The 19959-nt window shown below is 37.7% G+C and overlaps 1 protein-coding gene across 3 annotated transcripts in view; it reads right to left on the bottom strand.

Moving 5' to 3' along the window:
• Positions 1-19959, bottom strand: part of FOCAD (focadhesin) — a 313294-nt gene that overhangs the window by 211644 nt on the left and 81691 nt on the right. For all 3 annotated transcript variants that reach the window (XR_009564338.1, XM_030840606.2, XM_060300979.2), the window contains exons 8-10: positions 16876-17082; positions 8920-9007; positions 5409-5611 (exon numbers count right to left, since the gene is read on the bottom strand). Coding sequence is in view for 2 of the 3 variants with exons in the window: in XM_030840606.2 (XP_030696466.1) it covers positions 5409-5611; positions 8920-9007; positions 16876-17082 (498 nt within the window). In the remaining variant the exon portion in view is untranslated. The remainder of the gene's footprint in view (positions 1-5408; positions 5612-8919; positions 9008-16875; positions 17083-19959) is intronic.

The following is a 19959-nucleotide window of genomic DNA, read 5'->3' as shown; positions in this document are numbered from 1 at the left end:
AAAATAGCGCTACCATATGACACTTCAATTCAATCCCACTCCTGGGCACATATCCAGAGAAAAACATGGTCCGAAGGGATACATGCAACCCAATGTTCATTGCACCACTGCTTACAGTAGCCAAGACATGGATGCAACCTAAATGTCCATCAACAGAGAAATGGATTAAGATGTGACACATATATACAGTGGAATATTACTCAGCCATTATAAAGAATGAAATAATGCCATTTGCAGCAACATGGACAGACCTAGAGATTGTCAAACTGAGTGAAGTAATTCAGGCAGAGAAAGAGAAATATTGTATGATATTGCTTACGTGTGGAATCTAAAAAGAAATGATACAAATGAGCTTATATAAAACAGAAACAGACTCACAGACTTAGAGAACGAATTTATGGTTACTAGCAGGGAAAGGTGAAGGGAAGGGATAGTTAGGGAGTTTGGGATTGACATGTACACCTGCTATATTTAAAATGGATAACCAACAAGGACCTACTGTATAGCACAAGAAACTCTGCTCAATATTATGTAATAACCTAAATGGGAAAAGAATTTGAAAAAGAATAGACATATGTATATGTATAACTGAATCACTTTGCTGTACACCTGAAACTATCACAACATTGTTAATCGACTATACTCCAATATAAAATAAAAAGTTAAAAAAAAGACAATGATAGAAGCCCAAGATCTAATTCCTTTTAACTTCCAACCAAAAGCTTTTACGAAACCAGTTTACTTCAACTTACTATTGATTTACTGTTTCCCTGTAAATCTGAAATGCTGTTATTAACTCCAAGTTCAGCACAAAGATGATAAATCACTGTTCAGCTAAAAAAAACTCAAAAAAACGAAGTGGAGGCAATAGAGTATAGGCAAATCTAAACTCTATTTGTCAAACAGACAAAATCTGAATCTCAATCCTACCATCCACTACCTGTTCAATGAGGGGAAGTTAATTAACCTCCCTAATTTCCATTTCTTCACTTGTAAAATAAGTATTATAAGATTATCATCAAGGAAATGCAAATCAAAACCACAACAAAATAGCACTTCACACCCACTAGCATGGTTATAATAAAAAAGACAGGCAATAACAAGTGTTGGCAAGGATGTAGAGAAACTGGCACCTTCATACACTGCTAGTGGTAATGTAAAATGGTGCAGTTGCTTTGGAAAAGTCTGGCAGCTCCTCAAATGATCAAACATGGAGTTACCATATGGCCTAGCAATTCCACTCCTAGGTATCTACCCAAGAAAAATGAAAACCTATGTCCATACAAAAACTTGTATAGGAGTGTTCATAACAGCATTATTCACAATAGCCAAAAAATTAAAATAACCCAAATGTTCAACGGATGAATGAAAAAATAAAACGTGGTATCTCCATACAATGGAATATTCTTTGGGAGTAGTTTCTTTTTGGAGTAATAAAAGGGTTCTAAAATTGATTGTGGTGTTGTGTACACAACTCTGCAAATATACTAAAAGCCATTGAGTTGTGTACTTTAAATGAGTAAAGCGTATGTACGAGAATTTTATCTCAATAAATCTATTTTTAAAAATAACCAGGGCTTCCCTGGTGGCGCAGTGGTTGAGAGTCCGCCTGCCGATGCGGGGTACACAGGTTCGTGCCCCGGTCTGGGAAGATCCGAAGTGCCACGGAGCGGCTGGGCCCGTGAGCCATGGTCACTGGGCCTGCGCGTCCGGAGCCTGTGCTCCATAACGGAAGAGGCCACAGCACTGAGAGGCCCACGTACAGAAAAAAAATAAATAAAAAAAATAACCAGCCTCCCACTGCATGACCCTTGGCAAGTTACCTATCTTCTCTACGCCTCAGTTAACTCTTGGATAAAATTAGACCAATAATATTAGCTACCTCAAAGAGTTTGAGATAAAATCAAATGACTTAATATATGGCAAAGCACTTAAAATGGAGCCTGAACGTAAGACATGCTTAATAAACAGCACCATGAAGCAGGGGCTTTGTTGCCCATCTGGCCAAGGGCCGGAGAGCTTCAACCATTAGTCCAAGGCCACACAGCTGGAAATGGCAAAACAAAACTATTTCAAAGTTACTGTGAGAAATGAGTTGACCCATATAACTTCTTACACAGAGCATGTGCTCAATAAATGTTAACTTTAGCTATAAATAGGACAACAATCTATTACAAATTTTGATTTTTTTTAAGAGACAAATATTCAAAATGCTTTCTGCTTACTATATACTACTTCAAAGCAACTGTGAATGAAACCTACTAGGCACTGCTTTATTCCAAGGTAATAAAGTTCACAGTACTTTATTTAAGTTTGAATAAAGTACATTATCAAAAAGTACCAGTGAATAAATGTATGACAAATCCTAGCTCAGTCACACTGTCTCTAAATCTTTCTGTTGACTAAAACATTTCTCCAGAGCTGAATCTTGCCCTACTATATAATTGCAGGAATTTAGCTTTTAAGTCTCTTTCCCACTTTATTTCACCCAACCATGGCTCCCAAGAGCACGCAAGAGACCCCAGCAGTTGGCTTCCTGTGTCCCAGCTCTGGCCTATGGCACTCCCAGCACACTTCACCAGCTAGCAGGCCATAACTGCAATCTTTCCAACAAGCTGTGATATCAGCCTTGAGCGGGGAGATCCATTTAATTCCATCCTTGCGTACTCTCCCTCAGCCCTAGAAGTAGTAACTGCTCCCTACATTGGTTATTGAGATATTCCTTAGAGCCTCATTTACAGCTTTCAATAATTAAACACCTTTTACTAGTTAACCATTTTTCGTATTAAGTTTTTCTTTGTTCAAATTATCAGTGTGGTTTCTCTCTCCTAACTAGACCCTGACTCATACACTGGCGCTTTCTCCACCCTCCCCCCAACATTCTTTGGGGTAGGGGGCAGCAAGATTTTAAGGACTTTAGAGTTTACAACCAGTGTTTGATATTTTCACCTAGGAGAACACAAATAGGTGGTTTTAAATATCACATTTAACAGCTACAAAGGGATCCTGTTTTTCATACACCATAAATAAATAAATAAATAAAAGCTTATTAGATTATGTTAATCTTTTATTTGAAAGAGATGAATGGCTGGCTTGATATCTTTTTTAATTCTTAGAAATTGGGACAAGTTAAAATATGTTTTATTTCTTGGTTATCAACATTTCAGAAATGGATAGGTAATAGAGAACTACATGGTACAGTATATTTACCCTTTGTTTCATTTATCAGAAGAATTGTACTTCTGAAGAAACGCTTTATTTCTAAACCAAACATTCTTAAGTCGGAGTCACCAATTCAAAAATAAATAATAAAAATATAAACAACAAAACTCTGTGATTTTAAACAAAGTCTTTCTGTAATAAATCAAGACAGTAAAATGATCTTTTGTATTCGTATCAGAAGCACACATTCCTCATTGAACAGAAATTTCTTGAATGTCTACTATGCGGCCAACAATAGGTCAAGTGTGGAGGATGCAAAGACAAATAAGCTAGGGTGTTACCTATTTCTTTAAGTATGTGGAAAACTGCTATTTTTAATTTTCCCATCTATAATCAGCTGAAAAAGATAATGCAGAAACACCTAGGGTGGAAAAAATACCAAAAGTTCAACAATTGTTGCAATTTAAATATTAACATGCTTAGAGAATAAAGGTAAAGTGTGAAAAGGGCCAAGATTCCTTCCCTCAGTGAGCTCACAGCATAGTTGAATGTACAAATATGTACCCCCTAAATTAAGACACAACACAACTGAGTAATGCTAAAAGTACTTGGATGCAAAGGAAAGAGAGTAATGAATTCTGACTCAGGGAGGCTGAGAACACTTGGCTGGGTCTTGAAGAATGAGTAGATCAGGCAAAGGAGATAAAAGATCATCCTATGCAAAAGCAAAGATTCAGGAAGAGACTCAGAGGGTTTGGGGCAAGTTAAATTTACAGGTATGTTTGGAATCTAGAGTCTGGATGGGTGCAGAAGAAAAGCCAACAGTAAACTGTGGCTTCAATTATTTTAAAGGGTGATCATATATCCACTCAAAGGCTCAAGAAAGCAGCACACTAGCATCAGGAGGCATTTACCCCCTAATACCATTCCTTCCTCCTCCCTCTTCACCAGCTGCTGAAGAGAAAAATCCAGCTATTAGTGCTGATGAATAAGATTCACTCACACCTGAACAAATAGTAAGCTGAGTACCTACACATTCGATTTAGGGTGATCCTCAGTACATATCACTCATGATTTAAAGGAACAGAACTCTCAGACATAGTGCCCTGTCCCTACCCCCATTCAGAATCCAAGTATTGTTGTCTATGGGCAAACCAAGAGGGAAGGTAAAAGGCTATTAGAAATTTTTGGCCACAGTGCGTAGTCCTGTCAGAGCAGGTGCAAGAACTTCCTTCTCTTAATGCAAATCAATTACCTATTTCAAGTTTTAAAGTTTTAGTCAAACAATTAGGATTGAGGAAACTGTAGCATACATTCAATTTGCCTGTAGGCTACTTTCTGCTGTATGATCAAACAAGGAACAGGACCAGCAATCCCTAGCAATGGCTGGATTTTTGCTGCCAGAACATTTAATCATACATTATTAGAGGAATCTCTGCTTTTGCAGACAGAACAACTGAGGCACTAGCTTGCATTTATGTAATGCCTCTCTCTCTGGCGACTTAAGATGCTTCACCAGTTTTATCTTCTTTAATCCTCATTCAATCCCCATAAAAGTCATAGCTGGAAATAATACTACATTTTACTAAAGGCAAAACTCAAGTACCAAAAAAGAAAAAGTCTGACGAATATAGGCCTAGAACCCAGCCACTAACCAGACACTGACAATACTTCTACATTATTCTAACAGGAACCGTGAGACTGACAAAGCAGAGTGGGGTAAGAGGCCCTCAGGCAGGGATAGGAATGGAGTGTGACAGCAGAGTAGGGCCACATACAGGAGGCATCAAAAGCCTCTTAGTTCTTACAGATCCCAGAACTTCCAGGCAATTGAGATTCCCCACCAGGGATTGTGGCAGGTCTAGCAATAAGCCGCACTAACTGACAGTGATGACAAAAAAGGGCTCCATGCTCAGAAATGTTGGAGAAGCACTAGGTTAAATAGAACTAGCTCCTTTTCTGCAGGATTCCTCAGGACCTTTAACTACTAATGTACACTGGCAACTCAACAAGCAACAAAGATTACACAGCATTTCCAAAACTTATTTCACAGCCGGACTACCGCCCCCTCACAGTCCAGAAGAACATACTAACATCTACACCAGTGCCTGACAGAACGGTAAAGTTCAATGACAGAATTTAAACCCAGACAGATACATCATTAGGAGGTGAGATTATTGGCAGTGACTTAAACCCCACATTACCAATTAACCTTTATGTAAGAGAAACAAGGACGAACTCATTACCTTTTGGTGGTCGTCTCTGTAGCACTCCTGCTGTACCATTTCTAAAAGGTTTAGAGCCAACTGCTGCCTAGAGGGTCCTTCTTCGTCTGGGGATATACAGTCTTTCAAGGCAGTAGAAGATAATATCTGCAGAACTGGCATCACTAGCAGCAAGGAGGACTTTGGGATTTTCTGACCCTCAGCAGAAGAGAGAAGCTTCAGAGCTAGTTATCAAAACAACAATTTACAGTTTTAAAATTAATACTACAGTCAGGTCTTCCCTGGTGGCGCAGTGGTTGAGAGTCCGCCTGCCAATGCAGAGGACACCGGTTCGTGCTCCGGTCCGGGAGGATCCCACATGCCGCGGAGCGTTTGGGCCCATGAGCCATGGCGGCTGAGCCTGCGCATCCGGAGCCTGTGCTCCGCAACAGGAGAGGCCACAACAGTGAGAGGCCCGCGTACCGCAAAAAAAAAAAAAAAAAATTAATACTACAGTCAAATAAAATGCTATTTTGTTTAAGAGTAATATGCAAAAAGTTTTCTTGCCCCTTTACAACTGGGTCAGACACATAACTAAGATGATAAACCTTATCCTTTTAGAAATAAAAAGAATGAAACAATTAACTCTTAGCTAAAATAAGCTGTTAATGTATATAATTGAAAACTTGATGATACTTTTAGAGATAATGCATATCATATGTCAAAAAGTCAAATCAGCTCTTTTTTAGGTCAATGTGAATTCCTTTAAAATTCAACTTTTGCCTTTATGTCCTGTCAGATCCTCTGCCCTCCACAGAACCAAGAGACCGCAGAGCTCCTGATCTATGGATAACAAGATCAACATGTGTGCTTCTCTTACAAACCCAGCTGAGAATTGTATCAAGAGATGCAGAAGTAAACAAGGTGAAGCAGGGCTGTCCTTCAGCTGTAACTGCTACGAAGCAAATCAGCAAAGTCTCAAAGTCCATAACCAGCATAACAATCCAACGCATTTTTATAGTATTGTTTTTAACATGGAAACTCAACTTATACATCAGAAACATACACACATGTACAATCACTTACTTACATGTATAGTCTCCCCTAGACTACAAGCAGAATGAATTAAAGAATAAATATACTTTCTTTTCAGTTACTGAATGAACGCTGATTTACTGAAAGATGTTATTTGTAGGCTGCAGAGCAAGATTATTAAAGTAATCAACTAACTTCCCCACTACACTAAAAAAATTCAAATTCAAAAAATTTTTTAAAAAATTAAAATTTTTTTGATTTTTATTTTTTGCCGGTGCCATGCAGCATACGGGATCTTAGTTCCCTGACCAGGGGTGGAAACCGCACTCCCTGCAGTAGAAGCATGAAGTCTTAACCACTGGACCACCAGGGAAATCCAATATTATATTTTAAATCACTTGGAAGTCAAACCTGAACATGGCATGAAATACAAACCCCTGCTGCTCTGACACAACTAATTTACATTTTTTGCCTAAATGTTAGTCTTAATCCATAATTGTCAGTTATTATGAAAATCCATTATCTTTAACAAAACATGAAATTCATATAATACAAACATTTCTATATTCTTTACTATGGATCTTCCAGGCATTTTTATAAATTGCTATTTACAATCAAGGCCAGTGTTAATAATTAAGAAGCATTAACATTGTATCAGTGCTGTGCATTTTTTAAATTTGAAATAACAAATATTCTCTTGGCTATTGTATTTCTTTGAACACTCTTTCCCAATCTACTAAACAATAGTTTTTCATTACTTTTCAACATGACATACTGGCTCAATAGTTTTCAATATGGTTTATTCAATCTATCTAAAGTAACTTCAAATCAGAGACACTGGTTTACAAAAGAAAAAGTCTTCTATCCAACAAATAATAAAAGTATTGGAGTGTTTGAACCTGTATCAGCCTATCATACATGAGCTACAATAAAGGACTATAGCTTCAGAATTAGGAATGTGGTTTCTCTATGGCTTTGAATTTTTTTTTTTTTTTTTGGTCAAAAAACAAAATCCATTTAAATGAAATATCCAGAAGAGACATATTTAGAGACAGAAAGCACATTAGTGTTTTGGGGGGCTGAGGGTGGGAATGAGGATTAACTGTAAATGGGCACAAGAAATTTAGAGGAGGGGGGTTGATGCAAATGTTCTAAAACTAGACTGTGGTGCTGGCTGCACAACTCTAAATTTACTTTAAAAAGCACGTTATTGTACACTTAAAAATGGTGAACTATGGGCTTCCCTGGTGGCGCAGTGGTTGCGAGTCTGCCTGCCGATGCAGGGGACACGGGTTCGTGCCCCGGTCCGGGAGGATCCCACATGCCACGGAGCGGCTGGGCCCATGAGCCATGGTCGCTGAGCCTGCGCGTCCGGAGCCTGTGCTCCGCAATGGGAGAAGCCACCACAGTGAGGCCCACGTACCGCAAAAATAATAATAACAAAACTATGGCTGTCAGAAGTAACTGGACTGGAAAATTATACCTATAGGAGGATGTCATGCATGCTGCTGTAAGGGAAAAAAAGGCAAAAGCAGTTCAGAAAGGGCCTAGGGAGGAGGGTACAAAGAGCATAGGGCCAATAAGCAAAAGCAGGGTAGGAATCAAAGCCCTTAAAACAGCCAAGGGTCCCCTCCATGTGCTAAAGCCATTTCCAAGACAGATTGTACATGAAAGAGCAATTCACCCTCAAAATCATGATGAATTAAAATGCCCAGAAGAATGAGCTACACAATCGGTATCTACCTCAAGCACCTTTTAAAAATGAAAGTGGCAGTGTATCAATATATCATGGCATCATAACATATACATCATAATTTAGACAAGATCCTACATTACTACGTGGATTATGGTGGCCCAACTAAAGCAAGGCAACATTAATGTAAAAGCCGCATTTGAAAAGCGTGACTTGTTTGCCAATCTGCCAGACCTGGCACCTTGATTCTTTATCACATTATTCGTAAACAGAACTTCTTTTGCCTCCCTTCAGCCCCATTCCTCACTTTTCTTTAAGTCAATACTGGAGAGTCAGAAGAATGTTATCTTTCATTTGTTCTAGGCAGGTTAATAGAATAATCATATATTAAGTCTCGTTCAATGTGGCACCAGTTTTGAATAGTACATGTATATAGAGTTTTAAAAACAAACGCAAATGCTAAACACTTATTTTCCTTCAAGGGTTTTATGCTATCGATTCTGTTTGCTATACAAGTGTGAATAAGCTGGCATGCCCTTCAAAATATTTACCAATGTCACTGCTATATGATTTAGATCCTAATCTCCTAACGAACAGCTGAGATACATGGTAAATTATGGTATATGGAACCTTGCACAAAACACCTTTTTGGATAAGAAAAAGAAAGTTCTATTTGATAATGACTAAATAGAAAAATTCCAGAATGGACACTCAAAGTACACAGGACTTTTTTTCTACGGCACAGCAAGAAATGTAGTTCAAGTGACTCCTGCCAATACTTGTGTTATACTTACGTTTTACTCTTGTGAGTGTATTTTTATTTACCTAGACTTAAGATTGGCTTCTGCTGACTTGCCGGAGACTGTATTAGTAGTAAAGCTATTCCAATTATGACTGGTTCAACAGGAAAATCCTAAAAAAAAGTAAAGAGTTGAAGAAGTTTCCAGAGCCAAGGCTTTATAACATGTATCCAGGAAGAGTAAATTTAACATGAAATATTATAAACCTATCGTACAAAATTATTTACAGTAAGCCTGCTGTATTAAAGGAAGAACTGTTGAAGGCCACAGCAGTCACATATAAATTCAAAATGTTATATCTGGCAAAAAAGCAATAAACTATAAACCAAATTAATTCAGAGGAAAAACTTGTAGTCTTCAAAACAGTCAATCTTTGCAAACCACTGAACACTACCTGAAATACTTAAGAGTATTTCATTTCTGGAAAGTAGCTCAATTGTCTGCTTACCTAATACAGACATGATTCATCTATACAACTTACATAATAAATTATACTTAACAAATTTTAATAAATCTTGTTATTATAATAAAAGAAACAGTACCAGAGAAGTAGAGATTATTTTTAAATTACAGTAATTTATTAAGTATATTTAAATATAGCAAAGCAATAATGATAGAAACTTAAAGTCATTAATTTTACCAAGTAAAATGAAATGAAAAAGAAAAAAGGGATATGTACATTAAGTTCTTATAAAATGCAAGTGGCATAAGATAGTACTTGAAGTTTCTAAATAAAGAAAATTATAATGTATTACGGAACTAAAGAAGAAAGGCCCAGCACACTTTGCTAAAATTATTTCATTCTGAAATTTACAGAAGTGCCTGCAGAGCAGAAATACCTATGAATCATGAGGACAGGCAAAAAATTAAAATAAAAAAAAAACACAAAAATTAAAAAAAGAAAATGTGAGGTAGACTCGTGTTAAACACTAGAGAGAAAACAACTTAGTCTGACACACAGAAGTTACAATTTTGGAAATGCTATCAACTCTGGGACAAATTAATAAATGCATATCTACATCTTAGTTATACCATCTGAAAGTGAAATTAAACTGCAAAATCTTCTAATGTGCTCGTTTATGGACTTTTAACAACTAGCAAAAGAAGAAAATGTATGGATTTTTTTAATGGAATATATTCCAATTTGTGTCTTGGGGCCTATATGTGTTCACTGTTTTGAAATATAGTTGAGAATAATGAAGCAACAGTTATCTATTTGAGGACAACAAATGCATTTTGAAACCAATATATTTCCAGTATACACCATCACACCATTCTTTCCCAGTTTGCTCAATTGCATTTAAATTCTGCATGTTCATTTAAAAAAAAAAAACCAACCAAATAAGCAAAACTCAGCAAGGTCATTTACATTTCAAATTTACTAGCTACCAAGAGGATCAGAGACAAATCAAAGTATTACTTGTACTAACGCTATCATTGGAAAGCCTTTTTCACACAGGCTATCACTGGAAGGGCCACAAAGTAGCTTCTCAGGGTTCTGAAATGCACTAGAAGCATTTTAAAGGAATGCAACTTAAAGGTATGAAGGTATAAATGAAAATGACATCCTCCAGGAAGAGTGAGACTGGCCTGTTCAGATCAGAGGGTGAAAGGAAAAGAACTAAGGATCAAGACACCAAAAATAAGGAAAAGTAATGGTAAATGATTAAACTAAATGATCTTAAATTGCTTACAATTCTGAGAGGTTACAAGTTTTTTGTGTGATTGACTGATTTTTAATGAACACCTGAGAATGGTATCTTTTAATGAGCCCTTTTAATAAAAGCCTGTGTTGGACATCTCATGTGCTACTTCAAATACTACAGCTATTGCCATAGTGACTCTTGCTTCCTGTCCCAGGCCACTGAGAGAGCCAGAAGTACAAGGAAGTTAAAGCCCCATAGGCTTGACAAATTGGCAATAGAAGCCCAGGGACAAATGCTTCCCCCTTTATTCTGGATCCTTCTGGCAGGTTCTGAGACATATTCCATAATACTTCTCAGCATATTCTGTGATATCGAGCAACTGATTGCTTATAGCAGTGGCCAACTTGATAATACTTGCATTGTCTCTCTCATATTTCACTCTTCGTGTCTCTCTCCCACCTGCTTCCTGAGACCACACCTGCAAATGAACTCCTATTGCATAAGCCTTTGCATTTGTGGAAACCCAGGTTCTGCTTTTGCCTTTAGGGAAACTTAAGGTCTACTTCTGGGGGAACCAAGGCTAACTTAGAGCCTATCTGAAGAAGTAAAGAAATGCCTTTATACTGGACCACAGATGTCACAGGAGTCTTAATGACAGCAAGCCCTTGGAGTCCACACTACATCAGAGGTACATCAGAGGTATGTGAAGCAGACACAACAAAGATGGCAGCCCAGCTCACACAATCACATGTCATGGCTTTTCTACCTACACTGTCCTCTGCTCAGAGTTGACTGATCCAAGCTAGGCCAATCAGATCATTTTTCCTAGGAATCTGACAACATAAACTGAGATACACAGTGAAGGAAGGTGGGTGGGATTGAATCATCTGATAGCAATGTGTTAGGGAACAGGGGTCCCCAGCCTTACTAAAGCTGGGATGTATAGCGCTCTTTGCTTTGAGAGCTACCTAGTCTCCTTACAATCAGTATCATTTTCTGTTAAGAGTACATATTTTTTGGGACTTCCCTGGTGGCACAGTGGTTAAGAATCCACCTGCCAGTGCAAGGGACACGGGTTCCATCCCTGGTCCAGGAAGATCCCACATGCTGTGGAGCAACTAAGCCTGTGTGCCACAACTACTGAGCCCGCGTGCCATGACTACTGAAGCCCGCACTCCTAGAGCCCATGCTCTGCAACAAGAGAAGCCACTGCAATGAGAAGCCCGTGCACTGCAACGAAGTGTAGCCCCCGCTCACTGCAACTAGAGAAAACCCACATGCAGCAACAAAGACCTAATGTAGCCAAAAAATAAAAAGTAAATAAATAAATAAATTTATAGAAAAAAATAGTACATATATTTTGCTTGAAATGGAAAGCACCTTAAGTTATCCTTTAAATAAGCTAAAAATAGTTCAACTAAGACCAAATACACTGAAACTAAAGTAGCCTAAGAAATACATCCATTTTCAGTGTACAATGAAATAAATCCAATATAAAAGTAGAAAAAGAACAAAGGGGAAAAGAAAAGTTAATGTAATATTTGAATTGAATATCTAGCTGATAAACTCAGTGATATAGGAATACAGGTATAGCCTCTAAATAAGATTGATTTATTCTACTTCATTTTGTTTCAAATTAAAGGGTATATAGACCTAAAGGATATATGTTTGCAAATTAATTTTCCTAGGCTTTTTTTTACACCTCAGAAACACTGGGACAGAGTTGGGGGACAGGAAATTTCATAACACAAGTATTTTAACAGTTCTACATATTTTTTACTTACTTCTAAAATTGTTAAAATATTGGGCAGAAGGAAGACACAATATAAATATGACCTTCTCCCACAGATACCATTTCATTGCTCAAAATAAAAGTATTCTGTAATTCTACATTAAAATCAATAATATTTTTGGGACTTCCTTGGTGGTGCAGTGGTTAAGAATCCGCCTGCCAATGCAGGGGGCATGGGTTCAATCCCTGGTCCAGGAATATCTCACATGCTGCAGAGGAACTAAGCTCATGCGCCACAACTACTGAGCCTGAGCTCTAGATCCGGCGCACCGCAACTATTGAAGTCCACGCGCCTAGAGCCCGTGCTCCCCAGCAAGAGAAGCCACCGCAATGAGAAGGCCTCACACCGCAACGAAGAGCCGCCCCTGCTCACCACAACTAGAGAAAGCCTTCACACAGCAACAAAGACCCAACACAGCCAAAAATAAAAATAAATAATATTTTTAAAGTTGGACTCAAGAGCCAACTTAAAAAGATTCCTACTGGACAAAAACAGGACAATTTGAATTTTAATGCAGACATTATCTGTAAGAAATTGAATTGCATCAAATATGTTTAAATCTATAAGTTCACAATACTTTTAGAAATTAGTAAGTAAAGGGAAAGAGTCAAGCATTTATCCTAACTTTTCTATATAAACTCTACCACTGGATAACCAAATAGTAGATAGAAACAAATACTTTTTTAATAGAAGTATTCCAGCTAATAAATGAAGAAGAATAGATAGAATTAGAACATCATTTCTTTAACGCCTAATGAATTAATGGAGCTACGCACTGAGCATCAACAGCAACCAACATCATAAAAAGAAGAGCAACATATATTATGTGCTTCTTGATGAAAGAACACACCATTCCCTGTGGTCTTAGAAATGAAAAACAAAACAGAACAAAAACCTGAATCTGATCAAGCCTCTATAGCCAACTACCTATTAACTGGGAAACATGTCCAAGTGAGCCACAAGGTTCAATCAGCAGATTTCAAGATGTACAAAACTCCATAGCTCACATAAGCCAGGTTTTTCCATATGTAAACAAACTGCCAGTAAGAAAAGAGGTAGGGAAAGGAATGGAAGGAGACCATCTTTAGTGTAAAAGATACCTAAAAGATAGATCACACATGCACACACCAAAACTGTATTATGATATGAACAGATACACACATAGGCAGTAAAACTATAGAGAAACGTAAACAAGCCACTACTATAGAAGTCAGGATAGTCAGGGGAGAAAGGAGGTTGTGATTAGGACCGGGCTCCTGGAAAACTTCTGGGGTGGCCAGAAAAGTTCTGTTTCTTGCTCTGTTTGATGCTTACAAGGATGTTTGCCGTACATGCAAAAAAAAAAAAAAATTATGAAAATTATTTGAGGGTACTAGTTTAAAATGCAGATGCTTGGGCCCCACACAGCCCTGCTAATTCAATACTTCTAGGGGTAGGCCCTAGGCATTTGCTTTTTTTTTTTTTAGAATCAATTTTATTTATTTATTTAGGTTTTGTTGGGTCTTCATTGCTGCGTACGGACTTTCTAGTTGCAGCAAGCAGGGCCTACTCTTCGTTGCAGTGAGCAGACTTCTCATTGCAGTGGTTTCTCTTGTTGCAGAGCACGGGCTCTAGCCGCGCGGGCCTCAGTAGTTATGGTGCACGGGCTTAATTACTCCGCGGCATGTGGGATCTTCCCGGACCAGGACTCAAACCAGTGTTCCCTGCATTGGCAGGAGGATTCTAAACCACTGCGCCACCAGGGAAGTCCTGCATTTTTAATGAAATCTGCCTAGTGATTTTTATGCACTCTAGTCTGAACAATTTGACTGGAATATAAACGTCACAGATCTCATCTGTTTCACCTAACTGCTACAGCAAAGTGTTTGCTGTAAAAAACTGTCTACTACTCACATAAATCTACACAAACACAAAGGAACATTATGGGATTTACCTGTTAAGTACATTACATTTACAGTTAAGACAGGCAATTCCGAGTAATTTAACTAATATTTTCTATATATTATTTATCTATAAATATTATATATCCATATTTTCTATATATTTTTGTATTATTAGTAAAATAATATATATCAATATATTATCTATTAGCGCTATATCTAATAGGTATAACTATATATAATTGATATAAATAAACATCTGAATAGGAATGACATTATTTTATTATATTAATTATATAATTTATAACATATATATTACCATATATTACATGTTACTATATATTACTATTATATCTAATAGATAATATGTGTATTATATTTTTAATATTACTATATATATTACTATTATACTAGATAATATATACAATATTAATATAACACAAATATATCATTATATAATATTATATATAAAGTCCCAACATCCATGAAACCATGCTAGTCACAAAACTGACAAAAGATTACTTGAGCCTTCCTCGGCTCCCACCTCCTACCAAAATCTACACTCACTTTCTCTGTTTCCTCAGTTACCATTCACTCCCTTATTCCAATTTGGTTCCTATCACCATCACTCTGCTGAAACTGCTTCCTTTAACATGAACAATAAATTTCTACTTGCTGGATCCTAAGGGGACTTTCTATCCCGTACTTAAATCCTCTCCCCAGGACACTGTTGACCATTCCCCTTTTTGAGATATTCCTTCCCCTGATTTTCATGTCTGAGACAGATGACATGGGACCGAGTATCTCAAAAGGGGGAATGGTCATCTGTCTCTTCTGCTTGTTATACAATCCTTCTAGCTGTACTTTCTCAGACTTCTCTTTATCAGTACACTACAAATATTTACAGCCTCTGGAATTCTATCCCAAGCCCTGTCATGAAGTCCATGGTTAAAACTTCCACCCCAAAGTAGAAATCTATTTACAAGTCTCTACCTTTAGCCTAGGCTTCTATCCTGAATTCTAAAACCATATATCCATCTATGACCCATGCATACCTCAAACCAAGCATATCTAAAACTAAATTTATCATCTTCCCTTCAGCATCGGCTACCATTTCTCAAGTGAACGGCACCATCCAGTTGCCCAAAATAGAAAGCTGAGACTCTACCGAGGACCTTCTCCTTGACCATGTTATCAACCACAAAGCCCTAATGATTTAATGTCCTATATTTCTCTTTTCCTGCTCTAATTTCCCTAATTAGCCCCTGCCATGGACTGAGATCCCCCCCTTACCAAAATACATACGTTGAAGCCCTAAGTGCCAACTGACTGTATTTGGGGTAAGGAAGTAATTAGTTAAATGAGATCATAAGGGTGGGGCCTTAAAACAAAAGGATTAGTGTTCTTATAAGAAGCAGCAATAGAGACCTCATCCTTGCTCTCTCTCTGCTTTGTGACGACACAGTGAGAGAGCAGCCTTCTTCAAGCCAGGAAGAGCGAGAGCCCTTACTAGGAATCAAATTGGCCAGCACCCTCATCTTGGACTTCCTAGTCTTCAGAACTGTGAGAAATAAATTTCTGTTGTTTAAGCCACTCAGCCTGTGATATTTTGTTAAGGCAGCCCTAGCAATCTAAGACATCCCTCCTCACTTCCTGCCCTATTAGTGTCGCTCTGCTCTAAACCCTCCTCCACGCTCCCACCAGAATGATCTTCCACACACAAAAACATGAGGGTACCTCTTTGCTGAAAGGTCTTCCATAGCATGCCACTGCCTAGAAGATAAGATGTAAGCTCATTTGTGTGGTATGGAAGACCCTTCACGGTAGGCCCAGCCTTATCTCTTACACCTTAATCCTTTGGCAACACTCAACACTTTTTTTCTGAACAAGCCATGCCTGCCTGCTCGCTCATGTTTCTGTGCCGGGGCACATGCTGTTCCAGCAGCTGGAATGCCTTCTCAGCCTCTGGTTTGTACCAAGCAAACTCCTACTCAGACTTCCTCAAATCTGAACTCATGCCCTACCTCCCTTAAATTGTGCTCCCATGGTACTTTAAATATACCCCCATACAAGCAATTTACCTTATTGTACTACTATTATTTATTTGCATGTTTGTAAGCCCCTTGAGGTCACAGAATGGCCTTTTCATCTAAGTACAAGTGGCCCTTGAATAACACATGGGTTTGAACTGCACAGGTCCACTTGTACATGCATTTTTGTCGATAGATATGTACTACAGTACTACACAATCAGCGGTTGGTTGAATCAACGGATGCAGAACTCCAGATAGGGAGAGCCGACTGTAAAGTTATATGTGTATTTTCCACTGAGTGGAGGATTGGCGCCCCTAACTCCTAAGTTGTTCAAGGGTCAACTGAATTCTTCTATAGAGTGTGGCATATAAGTGTTCAATACTTGTGTTCTACATGAATAAATGAAAAAAATACCACAGTGGTAGACCCTTAACTGATGCTCCAAAGAGTATTTAATGACTCATTTTTATAATAAATGATAGTAGTACTATTGATGCATTACTAGTATGATCTAATAGTATTAGATCAAAACACCTTTGATATGCAAGAAAGTAAGAGAGCACACCCACCCTGCTACTAAAAGACCTACTTAAGTGATAACTGACATTAAAACTTCTTACAATCCTTACCTCCTTCAGAAGTTCAACACTGTGCTCTAAAAGGTGAATTAAAGATGAGCATTCCCCAGTTATGTTTAAGCTGACTTCACAGACACACAGCAGCTGAAGGGTCATCTGGATAAGCTGAATTTTCCAGAAAACAGGATGACGCAAAAGGCTTAAATATACTTCTTCGATAAACAGCATCACTTCTGTTGTCTGTATCAAATCTCTCATCTGTTTGAGAAACAATCTTGTGATATTAAAATAATACACAAACAAAAGGATAATTTTAGCTTATATAAGAAGCTTTACCAATAAAATTTTTTTCCTCTAAACCTATAAAGACTTAAAAGGGATGAAGAAATTTATGTAACTCAGAGAGAGTTAAACTGTACAACTCTGCTTTCTCCTTTTGTCACTAACCAAAACACAATTTGCTACTGTTTTTGTTACTGCTGGCTGGCACAAATTCTTTTCATTTATTTTTCTAACTACTCTGAGTGCAGATTTTTAAAGGCAAATTACATGACAGTACCATCATGTTGAAGGAAATTAATTAAAGTTGGTTCTGAGTTCTCCAAATGGACTCTCCTTTCTATAATTTCAACATAGCTACCTGGAAGGAAAGGGTTGGCGTGTTATTCTAATGCACTGCTAAGCCCTTCATCTGAACGAAATTTGCTCAGACAACCTTAACTGAGAGCATCATTTCCACACTTGGCAGATGCAGTGAAAGACGACATTCAAATGGTAGTGTCTTCTCAGCTGGCTAATGTATTAGATAGGAAGGACTTGGGTGCTCTTGAAAATCCCAATTCAATTCAAACCCAGCTGTTCTGATCAAAATTCTGGAGTTAGTATTAAGGATATGGTCCTGCTCACAGACACACTGGCATTTCCCAGAGATTACAAACAATGAACCATCTGCTTCAATCAGGAGCCTTGTGTCTGTTAAATTCATCAAGAGGAAAGCCTACAGTTAACCAGCTGTACCTTTCACCAGTCGTTACCACCATAATAACCCAAAATGACTATAAGTTATACACAGAGAGAGAAGTTAATTCCGAACAAACAAGAAGAAAAAAAACTATTAAAAGATCAAGGGGAGGAGACAGCAGAGAATACTTAAGTTATAAGAAATAACTTAGTTCAGTAGCTAAATTATTTCATTCTTTTGCAAATATACAATGGCAAAGGCAAAAGGCCACCAAGAAAGGAATTTAAAACAAAGTAAAGCCCCATGTTTATTTGACAATATATTTCCTTGAGTGCATTTTTTTGTACATACGTGAAATTTTCCGTAATAAAAAAAATTTTTGAAAGACAACCTCAGCAACTTAGCATTAAAGGCTCTCTAATCTTTAACATTACCAAAATTCTTAACAAGAATACTTTGTAAGTAATGGTTTCTCTTTATGTAGAAATAGAACATGTGCAATGAATAATATGTGAGATGACAAAAGTCACAATTAAAAAGAACTACTGGGACCAAAGTCAACAGTGAAGTTCAAGGCAGGTTAAGTCCAAAAAAAGACAATTCCATAAATACAAAATGGAAGAACAATTGGAGTGAGAAGAAAAAGAAACAGGAGTTTCACTGACCATCATCTCATTGACCTATGGGTCAACAGGGTTGACAGATATTTCTCAGGAAAAAAATTTTTAATTAACATGATGGTATTGAAATGCTCAGTATGGATCAGACCACATCTATACTACTGTATTCAGCTCTAAGAAGAACATTTCATAGAGACACATTCTCAACACCAATAAACTAGAGAATTCCTTGCAAATAACAGTGAAAAGTCAAAACCATTTCATGTGGAGAAGTAAAGAAACTGATGAAGAAAAGAAAGGAGGGAGGGAGGGAGTAAAGGATGAAAGGGAAGAAAAGGAAGGAAGAGAGAAACAACACAAGATAGGATGCAGATGGGCTTTTTAAAAAGCTTATTTTGCTTTGTTCTGAGAAGAAGGGGGACTAATGGGTAATCTTAGGAAAATGCAGGTCAATTAGAAGTACTTGCTAAAAAAAAATAATAATAAATGGTTGCCCTGCAAAATAGCATGCTTCCTATCACTAAAATATTTAATTAGTCGTGGGATGGTTGTCTCTCAGAGAGGATAAGAAGTGCCTATAACCCGTGGGAAAATGGATGACATTGCCACTAAGACCCCTCCCAACTCTCAAATTCTTCATTCCAATAAAGCTGTTTTGTTAAGTTATTAAATGTATTTATGTCACTAGTCCCATTAGTTCCAAATGACGGATCTCTTTTTTCCTCACCTATCTTGACTATATTAACAAGCCACAGATTTCCAGAAATACTGCACAGAGCACACTTATAGAAGTATTTAGGCTTGTCAATACAGGTTGATGACGATGAAGGCAAACACCTACCAAAGAGCACAGAACAGGGTAACGCAAGCATCGTATGGAAAAACTGTACGCTAGTTCAAGACATCCGCCTATACATTGCTTTGTTGCCCACACAAAACAAAAGCTTTGGAAAAGCCACAGGAGAATTCACTTGAATTAACTTTTCTCTGCCTTGATTATAGGAAAGCCTATTTATGAGCCGTAAAAGAGTCACTCTAGTGACTCCTTGCTAACACAAACTTAAAACAGGTCATCTGTGACCTCAAGTGATCACCTTGAAAAATAATCACAGATTCCCTCCATCAGCTAAGCAGCATGGTGTTCAGATTCTAGGCAAACAACAAATCTAGATGGTGGGATGGGATAAATGAATCACTACACCCAAATCACAACAAGCTGGCAACTGGAATTTTTTTTAAATCTGTAGTTATAGAGGTAGCTCAAATTTACCTCTCCCCTGAATTCCCTAAGCATTTTATCCATACCTCTGTATGGATAAAATACTTCATCCATCTACTTTGAATTATACAAATATATATACTTGTTTTAGCTCTCTTACTAGACTGTGGTCTTCCCAAGAACAGGAGCCATCAGGGTCACCACATACACTGTAAGGGGACTTGTGAAAACTGGAATCTAGCCAGCATTCAGCTGGTCAAGCCCTGTGTCCCTAGGGCTGCATCTGCCCAGAGAGATGCCTTTTTTCCAAACTTACACAAAAAGGACATTTTTTT

The sequence above is a fragment of the Globicephala melas genome, chromosome 6, assembly GCF_963455315.2.
Source record: "Globicephala melas chromosome 6, mGloMel1.2, whole genome shotgun sequence".
Lineage (NCBI taxonomy): Eukaryota > Metazoa > Chordata > Mammalia > Artiodactyla > Delphinidae > Globicephala > Globicephala melas.
Note: the sequence above shows the minus strand (reverse complement) of the source record. Positions and strands in the feature narration are given on the sequence as shown.